Here is an 18,251-nt window from a genome sequence, read left to right on the forward strand (position 1 = left end):
CTTTCATATTATTTGCTTTTACAAGAATTCTATTAGGAAAAATATCATTTAATGTTATCTTGAAATGCTAAGAGGACAAATATAAAAAAAAAAAAAAAAAATTCTTCATGGACAGTTTATATGTAACAACAAGTAAAAAATAAGTTGATAAAATATGATCAGATATCTGTGAAAATTATTTACAGTGTCTGTCAAGTAATATCACTATCAATCGAGAACTAGAACAGAAATTCGACAAGCCACTGAGTGCATAACTGGTGGTTGGCACTGCCCATTTTGTCGAACCTTCCTTATGAATGGTAGATGCGTGGACTCACCGATACTCTCATATATAATGCCACCTATCCCCAGGTAAGGGACACAGCCACACACTATAAGCCTCACTCTCATGGCACCCAAAAATGCCAGTGGACCAGCTAAGAAAGCAATGAACAGAGGAGTCTGGACCCAAGAGGAAGATCAAAAGCTAGCCCAATGCATTGAAGCTCATGGTGCAAAGAAGTGGAAAACTATTGCAGTGAAATCAGGTTAGAGACAAGTTCTTTTAACCCCAAATATTAAAGTAGTACTTATAGGTAAAAATTAAAAGGGATTAGTAAAAATTGTAACTTGAAACCAATGCAAGTATAGCCATTCTCTTAACATGTTTTGTATGTGTTGGGGCAGGTCTAAATAGGTGTGGGAAGAGTTGCAGATTGAGATGGTTGAACTACCTGAGACCCAATATCAAGAGAGGGAACATATCAGATGAAGAAGAGGATTTGATTCTTAGGCTTCACAAACTTCTGGGAAACAGGTTTGTGTGATGCATAATGTTGACAGAGGTGTCACATTATCCAAAAATATATCTAAATAAGACAATGTTTGCATTGAGGTTGGCTCAACCTAATGCCAACGGAAGTTTGGAGCTTGTTTCACCATTTGCACTATAGGAATGTGCAATCATGAGTTTCAATGCATGTGAATGTGCTTTTGAGGATAAACTCAAACTCACACTAACTCTTTATAAATGTTAGAGCAAGCCTTAATCTTGAGACACTTTGTTAGATAGATTCCTTAACCTTAACCCAATTTTTAAGGGTTTGCTTGTGAGTTAAATTTTGAAGGCGAGGCTTTTGCGAAGGTATCCTCTTATTTCCCCTCATTTTGGAGTTCTTTGAAAAGAGGGGAAGTGTTTTGGGAGTTTCTAAAACTCTTGATCATTCAGTTATTTTTATGAGTTTCCCCAAATTATGTGTTTTTGTGGGATTTTAAACTATCAATCAAGGGGAGTATTCACCCTCTGTTCCCCTTCCCCTCAAAGTTTCCCTTCCTCTAAATCTCAAACAAAGCCTAAGATGTTATCAATTAGTATTAGAGTCTGGTCTCATATTGATGATATGGTTAAATAATTTTTAATAAAAGGTAGAGCAATTGTAAATACAAGAGCAACTCTCACCCATGAACTAGTTTATTTTTTATAATTAGATCTAGCCCGAATTGATATAAGACACAGCATTAACACAATTCTTGTTGAAGCAAATTAGTGAATGGTTTTTTGTGGTGTGCAGGTGGTCTTTAATAGCTGGGAGGCTTCCAGGGCGAACAGACAATGAAATTAAGAACTATTGGAATTCTCATTTGTGCAAAAAACTCAATCAAGAAGCAGAAAAACCAGAAACTTCCACGGCGCAAGAAACCATCGTCCAGAACCAGTTTACTGAGGACAGTGCCATGTTACAGAACAAGGATGTGGTTAATGGAAGTGGTAGCTCAGATGATAGCTTTGACCTGGACGAATTCTTTAACTTTTCATCTGGAGAAACCTTCGAGTTTGACTGGATTAATAAGTACTTAGAACTTGATCAGGTTTCTGAAAGCACACAAAGGATCTGAATCAGCATTATTCTAGAGAAAAAGATCGCAATGAAGTGGAATATTTTGTAAGATAGAAAACAAACAAAGGTTGCTATAAGTTACATGATCTCAATGTCTAAGGAGTTTTTTCTCAGTTCTGTTCTAACTAGTCATTTGATTTGTGATTTGAAAATGATGGTTGTTGTTGAAATAAATATGTAATTAATTGGAGTGCCAAATTACCAAATTATATATAGTGGGCCATAAGTGTGATTATTTTGGAGAGTAATGGCACCATTTTCTTCTCACTTAGTTCCCTTTAGGTCAGGTAAAAGGAACTACTGAAAACGACTGAGTCAATTATCATTGTGTACCTTCTACCTTGATACCTTTTAGCTCACCGTCAGAGTTCAAGCTCTCTCTTTCCTACTCTAAGAAGATTGCAGATAATAATAACTGTATAAACAGATACCTCAAAAATAGGCTTTGTAATGATAGATAAGTAACAAAATTGTATTTCTCATAATACATAAGATTCTCACTTTTGTGATGATACACGTGGAAATGTTTTGGTAGGAATCCTAGTTACAAAAAAAAAACCAATTCATAAGAACTATGAATGTTTTTTAAAACACATTCATACCAAATGTATCCATTTAAATTCTCAATTTGAAGATTCTTAGGAACTTCGTAAGATTTCCCTTACCAAACCACCTCTAAATGAAATAAATTTCTGATGTATGAAGGCAACAATAAAAGACTTCTGGAGTCCTGCATTGATTCCCAACAATGGTACTTTTGACTCTTCACATTACGTCAGCGAAACAAGATCAGATTCAAATTAATATGCTCAATGTATACTAAAACGATTTTTGTATTTGCAGTGTTTGAATCTGGTTCAGCCTGTTGAACCATATTGAATGCAGAATCATGTGAAACAGATCATATCTTATTGGTCTTGAGTTCCATAGGAAATGCTTCTGTACCATCTTCACATTACTTTGCATTGTGAGATATTTTCTCATTGGGATGGACATTAGAATGTCCTTCAGCCGCGGAATATCCTTCTCAGGCACCACCACAGAAAAGGCACTCCAGTCCAGAACTTCACTAAAAGGAAGGACAAAATTGTCTGCAATGATCACAGGAACACACTCATAGTATATAGCTTCAACAATCCTAGGGCTATTAACTTCAAACCCCATTGGACATACACAATATTTACTTGATTTCATGTGTTGGATGTAAGTCATCTTTTGTGAAACTCTAAGAGGTAAACGCTTGTAGATTTTCATGTCTTCATCTTTTTCACCGCCCCAATACTTTAGAAGAGTGGGACGCACTCTACCATGCATGCTTCCAGCAAAGAAGGCCAGAATTGGACGTAGCGATACTCTATTACCACCGAGATTTCTAAGAGGTCTTCTCGGTACCCTTATGGTAGTTTCTGGCAGGGAAACATCTCTTCCTGCAATAAAGATTCTTTCAGACAAATCAGCATTACATAGAGCTTTGATGGTGTTTCTGGCTAGTTCATCATGCCCAGTCACGGTGTAAGGACCCTGAAAATGAGTTTGAACAAGGAGGCATTAAAAATGGCAATGATTTCAATTCAGTAATGCTCATAAATGCAATTGATCAGGTTCCAATGTGGATAACTGATTACACTGAATAGGCTGTATCATGAAAAGGAATCTAAGATCCTCAATTTCTCCACCAATACAGTCAGTATGAACTCAAACCACACACTATCTGCAGATTAGGCATGCTGCATTATCAGTACTTTTTTTTAAGTCACCAAAAAAATTGACATGTGTTCGAAAATTTCAAGGAAATTAAATGTTCACCTAAGTGTTGTACTTGTTCATGGTTCAATCATTATAAGGAAAAAAAGGCAATGGCTAATTAGTGCCACATGGAAACAAGTAAAAATGCAGACATTCATACTGAACATGACAGGGACATGCATTATATCATATTTCAAGGTAATAGAGGACTATAGGCCCCTTTAGGGAAAATGGAATTTACACAAGGGAAATTGACCCATTGGAGGAGCAATGTGAACCATAAAGGGATATTAGGCAGTAATATTTTTCTTCATTATTTTCAAAAGGGGAAAAAAGGGAAGAAGTGTAGATCAATTTTTTAAAATATCATGTGTGTGTGCGCCCATATATGGGCGCATCTTTATGGGTCAAAGACAATTCAAAGTTATATTTGCTAAAGAAATGCACTTTCCTCTTTTCCATGCAATCAATGTAAAGCATGCAATCATAGAAACATAAGAATTAAAGATTCTGATACTCATAACAATAATCAATCTTAGCAAAATCGAATCATTAACCAATTTTCAATGCATACACATACCCAGTCATGACAAGCAACAAGGAAATGGTCAGACCCATGTGTGCGATTCCAGAAGGGATATTTTGCAGCAATCTTATTCACATAATCCCGAAGAAAGATTGATAACGGTTTCAAATCATGTGACCCACGAACATAGAGAGACAACTCCATTTGCCGTGCACTATATGGAAGATAAAATAAGTGAGCCTTCTCAGGATCCTTTGTGACAAATTGTTTATTTTCTTCCAGTAACTTCATAAACCATCCTTCAGAAGCATAGATTCCCTTAAGGGGAGGTTTGTGAAAAATGGGCCTTGCGCCATCAGGATATATATATATTTTTAGTATCTTTTCCATCAATTCATAGCTCCTGAAATTGATGTACAAAGTTGTTTCAAGATGGTTTTGAATACAATAGATGATACTAACCGAATAATAAAGGTGCAGTACAATCTAAAGACATAATCAGCATTCAGCAACAGTTACCAGATTTCTGTCATATTCATACAGGTAAATGTTCTAAATTAGTAATCATGAACTGAAAAGTTGTTAAGAGCATATGATGGAATGCTTATTTAACTGGGTACAAGGATTTTTTTTCCTGTTTTGAAGAGAGGGAGGGGTTGAAAACTTGAAATGAGGACGGGATACTGTGCACGCTCATGATGCCATTAGAAAATTAATCAAACACAGCATACAGCCAAGTTACAGCTACAAAATTTACACCTCGAGTTACAATCTTCACTTCCTTAACAGCTAAAAGGTTAATGGAGAAGATTATAGAAAAACAATGAAGTAACTGGACCCCAACAGTTTATAGCTTCTTTAAAAGGTAATAACTTCTAGACATGTCAAACTAAAATATTTTGCTAGATAAAAAAGGTCAATAATCATTAATCTGACTGCCAAAGATTCACCTTTCAAACTTCCCGTTTGAAAGATTTATATATTACTAATAATTGTATTAAAACTTAGGCTGGGTGATTCTTTGACAAGGTAGTAGACCAAGTAGTCTAAGGGCCCGTTTGGTGATCAGGACAAGATAGGATAGGACAGGATAATAATCATATCCTGTTGTTATCTGTTGTTTGTTGCGCTAGCAGGATATGATAACACTATCCTGTATCCTATCCTATCCTGTCAATCATGTGTAAAAGTTATCCTGAGGGGGAGCTAGGATAGAGCAGGATAGGATACCAGTTATATATTTTCTTTCAGTATCCTAACTCCAAATTAATTTATTTATGTATTCAGTGGGATGAGCGATTCCGGTAAGCCGCCGGAAGATGGGCTGCCAGAGGTGGCCACTGTGACCATGCTGGACAGAAAAGTGATCTCCTACAAAGATATCTGCTTAGGTGTCAATGGTGGGGAGGAGTCAGAGGAAGATGAGGTGCCATTCGAGGGGTTCCAATCTGAATCGGAGACGAGCGATACGGATGTCGACGAGAGACCTCAGACGAACCCCCTCTGCCCAGTGATCAAATTATCAAAGGAAAAGCGCCGAGAGCTACGCAAACCATGGCAAAGCTCCATTATCGTTAAGCTCTTGGGGAAGCGCATAGGCCTCAATTTGCTCAAGGACCGCCTAAATAAGCTATGGAACCCATCGGGGGAGATGGAGGTCATCGACCTAGACTTTGAGTTCTTCGTCGTGAGGTTTGCTAATCGGAATGACTATGCGCACGTTTTCACAGGGGGACCCTGGGTGATCATGGGGCATTACCTGGTTATTCAGCAGTGGCGGCCTCTATGTTCATTCCGTCGAAAGGTGAACTCACACGGGTTGCGGTCTGGTTCAGGATCCCAGGCTTCCCGGTGGAATGCTATGATCAGGATGTCCTTCACGAGATTGGAAAAAATGTGGGCCGTTTTGTGAAGGTGGACGATTATACGTGGAAGACTATGGCGGGAAAAGGCCAACCTGGTCCTCTGACGGAACGAGCCAAGTTTGCTAGGATCTGTGTTGAGATTGATCTTCGTAAGACCTTGGTTTCCAAATTTGTCTTCGAGGGAGAGGAGTTCAAGATTGAATATGAAGGTCTGAATTTAATCTGCTTTGACTGTGGCAAATTTGGCCATCGGAAGGAGGGATGTCCTCTGAAAGTTGCAGACATGGAAGGGTCAAAACCACCCAGTGAACCAGGGAAGAAGACAACTGTTGACAAAGGCGAGGATGACTTTGGGCCTTGGATGATCGCAAAAAGGTTTTCTCGAAGTGCTCCCAAGAAGGCTCCGGTCACTAGTAGAGGCTCCGCACCCACCGGAAAACGGTCCAGCTCCGGTGCTCCGCCGAGAGGTTCGAGGTTTTCCGCTTTGGAAACAATGGACGTTGACGTAATCAATGGAGCAAATCACGAGAAACCAGCTGGAACGAGCAACGCAGTAACAGACCCAGTTTCCGCGCCCGTGACAGTGGGTGAGAATATTCTCCCAAATCATCAGGTCATTGCTAATAATGAGGTGGGCCCCAAGAAGTCCCCTATACCCAATCCGATCGCAGAAGCAGATTCCCACGGAATTGGAGGTGACGTTAGTGCACGTGCAGGAGGAAATACCAATTTCGTAATCCCAAATCAAACAAAATCCCTCCCGGGTCAACCTAGTATTCAGCTTGACGCTAATAATTCAGGAGTGGGCCAGGCAATCAATAGCCAGGGTTCTAATTCCCCAATCACTGCTGGGAATCACAGAAACCCTAATCCTCTCTCCCTGTCACCAAATACGCGCCCCCATGTGGGTAAGGTGGGTCCTACTTCTTTGAAGAAGGTAAAATCCCAAGCCCGCAAACCCTTGGGCTCGTTTGAAGGAAGCTCGTCTCATAGTATGGATGCTCCTAAACAGCAGGAACTTGGTAATAGTCCTTCTAGGGATGCCCCTTCGAAGGCTGAGGCTACTGACCAGTCGTTTGGTTTTGCAAGGGACCGGGATCGGAGTCTCTCTCCCAGGGCCCGTAGAAGTTCTTGACGTCCTCACCCCCCCCCCCCCTCTATCAGTTTATTATGTTATACAACATACTAAGTTGGAATGTCCGGGGTGCTGCTGCGAAAGGTGTTCCCTTTCTCTTGAAGGATCTTGTATCCAGGCATAATGTCTTTTGCCTAGCTTTGTTTGAGACACGTGTTAATGCCAAGAAAATTCCAGGAATCTTGAAAGCTACAGGTTTTGATGATTTTTTCGTGGTGGAGGCGGAAGGCTTCTCAGGAGGAATTTGGATTCTGTGGCAAAAACAATGGGGTAGTATTGAAATTCTCTCCTCCCATCGCCAATTCGTTCACACACGTATTACTCCTAGAGGAAATGCCCCTTGCATGCTAGTGACATTTGTGTATGGGAGTCCGAATGTGTCGACTAGGGACTCTCTGTGGCGTGAGCTGCGTCGCCTTGCTTCTAATGTGTCTCTTCCCTGGGCTGTGGTAGGAGACTTTAACACCTATCTTCATGCCTCTGACAAGGTTGGTGGGGGCCCTCCTAACATGGTGTCCATGCACAAATTCCGTGATTGTATCGATGATTGCTCTCTTTTTGATCTTGGGTTCAAGGGTCCTCCCTTTACTTGGGAAGGCAGAGGTGTGAAAGAGCGGATAGATTGGGCATTGGGGAATGATCGCTGGGTGGTATCTTTCCCTGAGGCGTCTATTGTTCACCTCCCCAAGCTCAAATCAGACCATAAGCCTGTCTTGATTAAGTTTCGTGATGACCCTTGTGATGCCTCTCAACGGCCTTTCCGCTTTTTGGCATCATGGCTTACCCATATGGATTTCCCGCGAGTAGTCAAGGAGGCCTGGGACGCTCATGTTGATTGGAGTCCCTCTTCCTCAGCTTTCCGTGACGCTGCAACCCACTGGAATTCGGAGGTGTTTGGGGAAATTGGGAAGCGAAAAAGGAAACTCATGCGGCGGCTTGAAGGGATAAATAATAAGCTCCGGATGCAGCATATTCCTTATCTTGAGAAACTGCAAAAACGTCTTTGGGAGGAGTACTATGAAGCGTTAATTCAAGAGGAATTATTATGGAAACAAAAATCCAGAATTTCTTGGCTCAACCATGGTGATAAGAACACTCGTTACTTCCATACAGCAACTTTGGTTCGTAGGAAAAGGAACAAAATTGAGGCCTTGACCGATGATGGGGGTAACTTGGTGACGGACCCGAATGCTCTTCGTGCCATGGCGGTTGATTACTTCCAACGCCTCTACACGAGCCCAGGTGATGGCCATCCTCTTCCCTCTTGCATGTCCTTCCCGAGACTCTCAAGGGAGACTATTTGCGAGATCATGAAGCCCTTGGATGCACATGAGATACGTGCTGCAGTGTTTAGCATGGGCGCCTTAAAAGCTCCAGGCCCAGATGGTTTGAACCCACTTTTCTTTCAATCTCAATGGGAGATAATTGGTAAATCAGTTGTTGAGTTCATCCAGAGTTGTGTCATGTGCCCAGAGAAGGTGAAGGAGGTGAATGATACCCTCATAGTTCTGATCCCCTAGCTTGAGAGGCCGAATCTCCTCTCGCAATTTCGGCCTATAGGCTTGTGTAATGTGATTTATAAGACTCTGACCAAGGCTATTGCAAACCGTTTGAAAGGGGTGCTTGGAGATCTTGTTGCCCCAAACCAATGCAGTTTCATACCAGGAAGACAGAGTTCCGATAACATTATTATTGCTCAAGAGGTTTTCCACTCTATGCGTTACCTAAAGCGGAAAAACGGATGGGTAGCCATGAAGATCGACCTTGAGAAAGCTTATGATAGGCTCAATTGGAATTTTTTACGGGATACTCTACTGGAAGTGGGCTTTGACCATAGCTTTTGTGACTTGATTGTTAATTGTGTATCCTTAAGCTCCTTCCAAGTGATGTTTAATGGTAGTAAAACTGACAAGTTCACCCCTTCCAGAGGCATCAGACAAGGTGATCCTATTTCCCCTTATCTCTTTGTCTTATGTATTGAGAGGTTCGCCCATATGATCCAGCATGAAGTTGACGGCGGCCGATGGAAGCCCATTTTCCTCAACAAAAATGGCCCACCAATTACTCATCTTTTCTTCGCTGACGATCTCCTCTTATTTGGAGAAGCTTCACTAGATCAAATGGCTTTAATGATGCAGTGCCTAGACTCTTTTTGTGAGGCCTCTGGCCAAAAGGTTAGTAAAGAGAAATCTCGTATTTTGGTTTCTAATAATGTTAATCGAGGTGTTGCTCACAGGTTGAGCCAGTTGGCAGGTATTGGCATTACCTCCGATCTCGGTAAATACCTTGGCGTTCCCCTTCTCCACAAAACTCCAACAAGAGCTACCTATGATTTTATCCTAGAGAGAACCCAGAAGCGTCGTAGTGCGTGGAAGGCGTCCACCCTGAGTTTGGCTGGTCGAGTTACGTTAGCCAAATCTGTGATAGCTGCTCTACCATCATATTGCATGCAGACAATGTTAATTCCTAAAGGGGTTTGTGAGAAGCTGGACAAACTTCAGCGGGACTTCGTGTGGGGATCGGAAAATGGCCAAAAGCGGGTTCACCAGGTTAATTGGGATGTGATTTGCAGTCCTAAGTCTCAGGGTGGCCTAGGTTTCCGATTGTCCTCAGATTTCAATCAAGCACTATTAATGAAATTGGGTTGGGGGCTGATCAATCAACCTTCTTCGCTCTGGGTGCGCGTTCTTCGTAGTAAGTACGGGTGTGGAGATTCTGTGTTACCCTTGGTGAGGAAGTGCAGTCGCGAATCCTTGGTGTGGCGTGGTATCCGCTCCACGTGGGATACCTTACTGACAGGGTGCAGATGGAAGGTGGGGAACGGGGCACAAGTTAATTTTTGGTCCGATTCTTGGTTGCTCTCGGGTCATAAGCTCCAGGATGTGATCGAGCAACCTATTCCCCATGACTTGCGTGAGCTTCCAATAAACCACTTCTATGAGGCAGGGAGGGGGTGGAAATTGTTTCTCTTCTCCCATATACTACCTCACAGATTTATCAGTGAAATTCTTGGAGATAATACTCCCCATCTCTCAAGCGATGCCCCTGACACAATTCAATGGGCCTATAATCCGAATGGGCAGTTCACTACGAAAACTGCATATGAGTTGGTGGCGGGCAGGCCTCTCCAGCGCACTCACGAAAAACTCTGGAAGGCAGTTTGGAAAATAAGAGGCCCGCAACGGGTGAGAGTGTTCCTCTGGAAACTTTTGAATAATGGTGTGCTCACTAATGTCGCTCGCCTCCGACGGCATATGGCCTCCTCTGATATATGCCCTCTCTGTGCTACCTCTGCAGAAACCTTGATCCACCGTTTTCGTGATTGTAGTGTTGTCCAATCCTTTTGGTCAGCAGCGTTACCTGGTGGAGGCGCTTCTAGTTTCTTCATAACCGATTGGGACGCTTGGTTGGAGGATAATATTACAGATTCTTTGGGGATGTCTTCCGGATTGGATTGGCCTCGGTTCTTTGCTTCTGCTTTATCTGCCATTTGGCGAATGAGGAACGAATTGGTCTTTCATGGCACAGCGCATAGTTCAACTCGCGTTTGGGGCTTTATACGGACTCTAGGCATGGAAGAAATCACTACAAATAGAGCTTTGTCTTCCTCCCTGAGTTTTTTACAGGGCCAGCAACGGGGTTCGTTTTCTGGAGGTGGATCCAGCACCAGGTTGGAGCATTGGACTAGACCGCCCGAGGGCTGGGTTAAGGCTAACGTTGACGGGGCTCTCGCCTCCGACCTTCGCGCGAGTTGTGGTGGTGCAATCCGTGATTCAGCAGGGGACTGGAGGATAGGTTTTAGTCTTAATATTGGTGATCTTGGCAGACCGGATGCGTTTCTGGTTGAGCTCCTCGCTGTTCAAGCAGCAGTGAACCTCATTGTTAGCTTGGATATCCCACAAGTCATCGTTGAAAGTGATTCTGACCAAGTGATTGATCTGTTAAATGGCCAGGCCATCTCTTACCACCAATTTGGTCATCTTGCTGCAGCTATTCTGGAGCTAGCCTCAGTTCATGGTTCTATTCGCTTCCAGTACTGCCCCAGGGATTCTAACTGTCTGGCAGATTACCTTGCTAAGGTGGGACTTTCTCTGCCGGTTGGTCTTCACACCTATGATTCTCCCTTCGGCGAGTGTCATTCGTGGCTGCAAAGGGATTTGATGTCCCTCTTCCCCGTTCTTTAGGGCCTGCTGCTTCCTAGTTTCTTTCTGTTTGGGTTTTCCCTCATTGTAACCAAAAAAAAAAAAAAATTATAATTTATAATTTATAATAATATTAATTAATAAATATAAAAATATTAATTTAACTAAAATAAAAAATAAATAAAATTATTATTCATAAATAGTAAAATAGACTAACTTACAAATATTGATTTATTAATAATAATAGACTAATTTAATATTTTCATCTCCTATTATTTAAAAATTATTTATCTACTTATATAATAATTTAAATATAAAGTATTTTTGAAATAATAATATTTTTAATTTAGTTAATTTTTATTGTTTATCACGTGTCACAACTAAGTGAAAAACATTAATTACAAATATTGATTTTTTAATAGTAATAGATTAATTTTTTATTTTCATCTCCTATTATTTAAAACTACTTATCTACTTATATAATAATTTATAATTCAAATATAAAATACTTTTGAAATAATAATATTCTTAATTTAGTTAACTTTTATTGTTAATCATCACGTGTCACAACTAAGTGAAAACCAATCGGTTAACTGCATAATTTTATTTAAAATATAGGGTATCTTCAAAACAATAATATAGGCTAATTAATAAAATTTAAATTAATTTTATTTATTTTAAAATATAGACTCATTCATGAAAATGTAAAGAAATTAAATTTAATAGAATGATCAATTTTAAATGTATTCTTTATTCAAATATAAATCTGATACATTTTTCCTTATCATATCATGTCCTTATCATGTGCACGTCAAACACAGGATATGATAAGAGTCTATCCTGCTCTTATCCTATCCTGTTGATATCCTGTTCACATATCATATCCTATCATATCCTATCCTGACCACCAAACGGGCCCTAAGACTCTATGTTGCCTTGTGATTTGCACCACCATCCCCCCAAGCCTTCATGAACCCACTTTCAAACCATTTTGGGAGGGCATTAATTCACCACAAAGTAAATCTCCCTTGATCCTGCAGCAATTCTTCCCTCAGAGGTAGCGTGAAGCTAACAAAACAAGCTAACAACCCATGTTAATCCCCTTCCCCTTCTCTTCTGCCAAACAAGTTCGTTCCCCAGTGTCACTGTTTTCTCTTCTTTCATTGCTTCTCAGCTAACAAAAGATGGCTCGCTGTGTCTTTAGATTCTGATGAATTTATGCCTATGGCTTTCCATGTTCAAAAGGATTTTAAATGAAAGAGAGTAGTCCTTTTTTAACTATGTGTGATATAATATCAAAGCATCTTTGTTTCTTCACCAAAGAGCTTAAATATTAAGATAATTAGCTCATAACATGGTACTAGATCCTCCATGACTAAGTGGTCTAGAATTCAATCCCTACCCTACTACCCCAATTCCTCTAGTAAAAATGATTTAATTTTAGCACAAGGTTGGTGGGTTTATGCATGTCCTCCCTTCAAGCCTAAATGACTCTTGCTTGAGGGGGAGTATTAGAGATGTAATATAAAATCATTCATGTGTTGTCACTTAACATCTTAAACTAGAGATGGTAGGTTCATGACCACTATTCTACTCAAGTGTTTCTCTAATTATTCACGGAAGAGTGCTTTATACAGAACTATGTGTTTATTTTTTTTCCTTTGCTTGAATAATTTAATGAATAGTGTTGTATAGACATCTCAGACTCAGAAAAAAAGTCATCAGCAAATTTAAGGAGTTTTAAAGGGTGTAATAAAGGTTTACCTTCCACTCTTCTAATTAGAAGAAAAAAATGTCACAAGAGGACTATATTGTCAACAAAAACATCAATGTCTAGTTTCACAGTGAAAGAAACTTAGTATTCAAACAAGGTCTGTTGAAGCCTACCTGATATAGATAGTAGTATAGTACTGCTAAGTTTTATTATTTATTTCAGGTTTTTGATTTCATAAACTGGGTTTTGATTTTCAAGCTATTACCTGTTATTTTTTATTTATGGATTTTATTCTATTTTAGAAGATCTTATTCCATCTTAGCAAGTTTTAAAATTGTGATTGAGGCCTCAGTTGCATTTAGGTCGCGACAATTGAAGTCAATGTGCAGCTATGGGTACTTCAAAACCTTGATGTTGTAGCCACAGTTGCAGTTGCAAACCACAATTTGAAACCATACAACTTAGATTAGGAATAATAACTAACTAGGGTGTTCGGCATTATTGGGTCTCTAAAGACACTTTGTTATCACAAGATATTGAGTTTTCTTCAGTTAGAGAATTCCTGATATTTGAATTGAAGGAGCACTACATCCTAGAGGTGTATTCTACGGACACCTAAAACGTGATAAATAAAATGTGAATGTGTTTTGGATAAATCTATCTAAAGCCAGATTGTATATTCAGTAATCAATTAAATATGTATCCACCCTTAGCTAATTTGATGGATTAAAATCACAATGCACACTTTAGACTAAATTCAGGGTGGATACATCTTACATACTAACTTCAGATGAGAATTTTCCCTGTTTATAATCCTCTGAAATTTTTCAGAGAAATCAAAAACCAACATCTTCAATTTATATGACAATTCAATAACAGAAAGATGAATAACTGCACAATCAAGAATAAAAATCCAAGTACCTTCTGAAAACTGAAATGTTCCTAAACACAGGAGCATAAAAATTAGGATCTTCATTAACCAAAGGGGCGTGATCAATCTCTTTCTTTGCGTATACAAGTGCATCAGCAGGCAGCAACAGCGACACATGTCTCTGAAACATACATATCCAGCAAATTACCGGTGACAACATAATTAAAAAAGAAAGAAATAAGTTCAAAATCTCAGCAACATCTACCTGCTTACCAGAAGGAACACGGCTGCGAGGGGGAGATAAAGATATTGCCAACTTTGTTGTACCAGCAAGATCTCCATCTTTCCTGTTATTCCCAGACACTGAACTCTTCCTTCTTGCTGGGGTTTCTACACTGTGTTTCTCAACTGAGACTGATTGGACAAAAGTGTTAGACGAATTAGACGGTACAACGGAATTAGAAAGACTGAGGTGAACCTGTTGAAGCCGTGCCCCTTGTATGGTGCTATTGGAGGACTTGTATAATGAAGAATCAGTTTCATTAGGAAAATGGAACAGTACAATTACATTACTATGCACAAGCATCTGAAACACGAAACCGGACACTGTGAAAATAGCTGCAAGAAGAAACAATCTTCGCCAATCGATTTTGTGACCGAAACAACGCCACGATAGCTCCCTCATCAGGATCAATGCAATTTGCTTAAAAGCCTTCTTCATAACACTCATTATACATAATACAACATATCTATCACATCACAACCAACAAATTCATTACAAATCTGACCCTATTGGCCATACCCATACCATTCTATAAATCTCCTCATTTCTCTAATTCTCTATAAATCTGCTTATCTCAGCTCAATTTCCAAACATGAAAATTGAAGCCTGAGCTAGGTAAATTAGCATAGTGATACTTCTGCACAAAGAATCAAGTATGAAACATGTTAACATCATTCATACACTACACTGCAAGGTTGAATCTGAAGAAGAATGCATGGAGTGGAGTGAAGTGATGTTATGCATGATTCGGAAATCGCGGTGTACCTGATTTTGGTTCAGACAATGGATCTGAATCTGCTGAAAAGAGGGTTCGGTTACAAACCGTTAGACTGTTACTTACGACGATGATTTGGCAAGTTAAAAAGGAATAACAACATCTTCAATTCTGCTTCATCCTCTTTCTTATTTTGTCTTTGTTCTTCCTTTTTTTTTATAATATTTAATTTAATTCGATTTTAGCACTGTTATTATTATCTTTGCAATGCAAATTTTTCAGCTTGTTAAGTTGCTATATACATATACTCACAGAAAACAATATCAGTTAATCAGCCATATCATTCTACCTAAAATGTTTTCTCATTTATACGAAACTAGTGTTTTTTACCCGCGCGTTGCACAGGGAATATGTCTATTGTATTTGATACATCGATTTATCTTTTAAATTATAAATATTTAAGATGCTAAGAATATAAGAATAATCATAATAAAGATGTAGATATTTAAAGAGCACAAATTTTAAAAAACACAGAAGTTAATAAACCAAAAGCTTTAATTTTTTCATATGTGAGGTATAACTGAATTTTGTTTGTGAAGATGTATACTCGTGTTGCATAAAGGGTAATGCTTTTGTGTTTTAGATATATAACAATACATAAATATATAATTATTTTTTAAATTATTAAAAATACACTTAAGTTATAGAAAATGAATTTTATTTTTTTTAACTCGTACAATTTTTTATTTTCATGTAAAATGTTTCTCCCCGTGAGATCTCGTAACTCTAATTTGTTAGCACTAATAAATCCAGGTCATAATTTTATAGTACATATGTATTAATATTTTGTATTCCTCGTACTTTTCTTACTATTAAATTATTATAGTTATATACTTATATAAATATACACTCTTAAAATTTTGAAAATAATACTAAAGTTAATTATATTAAATTTATTCTATTAAAATAATATCAATTAATTAGTTTAAAATATAATGATTGTATAAAAAAAGTATAATGATACTTTTTATATAAAACAAAATCTCACGTAGATAGCATTATAGTACTTTAAAATTAAAACATACAATTGAAAATTATACGCAAATACAAACAACAACTGCTTTTAGATGCAAATCTTCTTACTCAATGGATTCTCATTTATCAGAGAAACAAAATCTTATAAATTTCATAAATCAATATAGATTTAAAATTTTCAAATTAGTCAAGATAGATTTGTTTTGGAAATGAATTTTAGGTGCAGAAATTTCTCCTCGTCGTTTATATTCCCTCCGTCCCCTATTATAAGTCACTTTTTGTGAGTTTTTTTTTGTCCCAAAATATAAGTCACTTTACAATATCTATGCAACATTAATTTTTTCTCTCCATGTTTACCCTTGTAGCATTTAAAGAATTTTCCAACTTTCCAATATTTTTCTTTATTATCGAGGTCACTTTCATTTATATCTACTCAAAAAACTTCCAAAACTTATTTTTTATTGGTGGAAGGGGGATTTTCAAGATAGTGGAACATTAATATGGAAAGAGAGGTAGATGAGATTCATTGAATTGATATACTTTTAAATGTGGTCAGTTTAGGAAAAAAGATACCAATTTACTGTAACTAACTAATTCTAACCACTTTTCTTAATCCTAGAGAATTAGGTAAAAGTGACTTATAATAGGGGACGGAGGGAGTAACTGAAAGCATTCGGTTGGTATCTCATTTGACTTTATTTAAAATTTGACATAATATCAATCAATTAATTTAGAATATAATGATTGTTTAAAAAAAATTATAATTATACCTTTTATATAAAACAAAATCTCACGTAGGTAGCATTATTGTAATATAAAATTAAAACATATAAATTGAAAAGTAAACCCAAATACAAACAACAATAGCTTTTAGATTTCAGAGTAGCTTTAGATGCAAATCATCTTACTAAATGGATGCTCATTTATCAGAGAAATAAAAAAGTTAACTGTATAAAGAAATCGTTGGGGTTTTACAAAATCTCACGTTACATATACATAAAGAAATCTCTAAAGTTAAATAGAAGATTTTACAATGATAGTTTTTATATAAAACAAAATCTCACGTTACATATACATAAAAAATCTCTATAATTAAAAATAAGATTTTAAAATTAATAATGATTGCATTCACATTAATAATGGTTGATTTTCCGGAGTAATATCCTTTCACCCTCCATAAATGTACATCAAACCTTATATGCAGTAACCTATGAGCTCTAGTCCGCAGTTAATGAGAAACTCTGCCAAATTCACCTAGCAACCATCAAATATCTACGTTTGCATGGTAGCTCTGTGGTCCCTCAGCACCAGATCAGCTCCATTTTCCTGGAATTCACAATAAATAAAAATATAACAAATTAAGAAAAAATCAAGAATTAAAGTACCTAAATCCTAATCAAATCTAAAATTAAAAAAGGTACTAATTAAAGATAGGTAAAAACTCTCAAAATCTAGCAAATTACAATAAAAACTTATAAAATCATAAATTAAATAAAGACCTAAAATTCAATAAAGACACCATAAAAATTAATTAATACTCTCAAAATAAAATAAAAGATCCAAGCTAAAATCAAGAAATAAACAACTTAAATCTTAATCATATCTAAAATTTAAAAAGGTACTAATTAAAGATAGATAAAAACTACCAAAGTCTAGCAAATCACAATAAAAACTCATAAAACCCTGAATTAAATAAAAATCCGAAAATTTAATAAAAATACGATAAAAATTAATTAACACTCTTAAGGGAATATGTAACTATATGGTTTAGAACTTATGAAAGGTGCTGGTAGACTGGCGGTATGTTTTTCACGGGAATTGAAAACCTTTTACCATGTACATTATGAGAGGGAAGGTAACGTTTGGCACAAAAAAAACTTATATAAGAGCAGAGAGGGAAATACTGAATGGTAAAATATTAACCATGTAATCAATATTTTAATTATAAACATAAACGGGATGCCAATCATAAATAGATAAATATTTTTAATTTAAATTCACTTTAAATCTTTTGAAATATTAATAAAATATACAACAAAAAGAAAATTCACCATTCCAGAAGAAAAAAAATGCAACCTAGCAATAGGATTTGGCAATTCCAAATAATCACTAACCTATAGGTATCCAGTTGTAGAAGAATCCCACCAAAACTATGAAAAAATCTAAATTGCAAGGTGAAATGAATCACACTACTTTTCCACATACCTCGATTAATTAAAAAATATATATTTTCTATTGTTTTATATGCAAAATATTTTTTTATTGATCTCAGGTTAATTATATTCTCATAAAAAATACATTTTTAAATTTTAGATTTGATTAGGATTTAGATTGTTTATTTT

General features: G+C 37.3%; 2 protein-coding genes across 4 annotated transcripts; one reads left to right on the forward strand and one right to left on the reverse strand.

Moving 5' to 3' along the window:
- The first annotated feature begins 258 nt into the window (after window positions 1-258).
- LOC130710403 (transcription factor MYB114-like) lies at window positions 259-2,144 on the forward strand. The gene is made up of 3 exons (XM_057559658.1): window positions 259-527; window positions 667-796; window positions 1,551-2,144. Exons 1-3 carry the CDS (start codon window positions 389-391, stop codon window positions 1,873-1,875), a joined length of 594 nt encoding a protein of 197 aa, XP_057415641.1. The 5' UTR covers window positions 259-388; the 3' UTR covers window positions 1,876-2,144.
- Window positions 2,145-2,321: 177 nt separating this feature from the next.
- Window positions 2,322-15,100, reverse strand: LOC130710402 (probable glycosyltransferase At5g03795). 3 transcript variants are annotated; one of them, XM_057559655.1, is made up of 5 exons: window positions 14,925-15,100; window positions 14,142-14,796; window positions 13,927-14,057; window positions 4,204-4,552; window positions 2,322-3,398 (listed from the first exon to the last, which is right to left on the reverse strand). In XM_057559655.1, the coding sequence occupies exons 2-5, from the start codon at window positions 14,604-14,606 to the stop codon at window positions 2,697-2,699; spliced, it is 1,647 nt and encodes a 548-aa protein (XP_057415638.1). In that variant the 5' UTR covers window positions 14,607-14,796; window positions 14,925-15,100; the 3' UTR covers window positions 2,322-2,696. The 3 variants fall into 3 exon arrangements, with proteins under 3 accessions (XP_057415638.1, XP_057415639.1, XP_057415640.1); XM_057559656.1 differs by having other exon boundaries at window positions 14,150-14,796; window positions 14,925-15,099; XM_057559657.1 differs by lacking the exon at window positions 14,925-15,100 and having other exon boundaries at window positions 14,150-14,290; window positions 14,355-14,489.
- Between the last annotated feature and the right edge of the window lie 3,151 nt (window positions 15,101-18,251).

Source organism: Lotus japonicus, chromosome 4, assembly GCF_012489685.1.
Source record: "Lotus japonicus ecotype B-129 chromosome 4, LjGifu_v1.2".
In the NCBI taxonomy this organism is placed as follows: Eukaryota; Viridiplantae; Streptophyta; class Magnoliopsida; order Fabales; family Fabaceae; genus Lotus; species Lotus japonicus.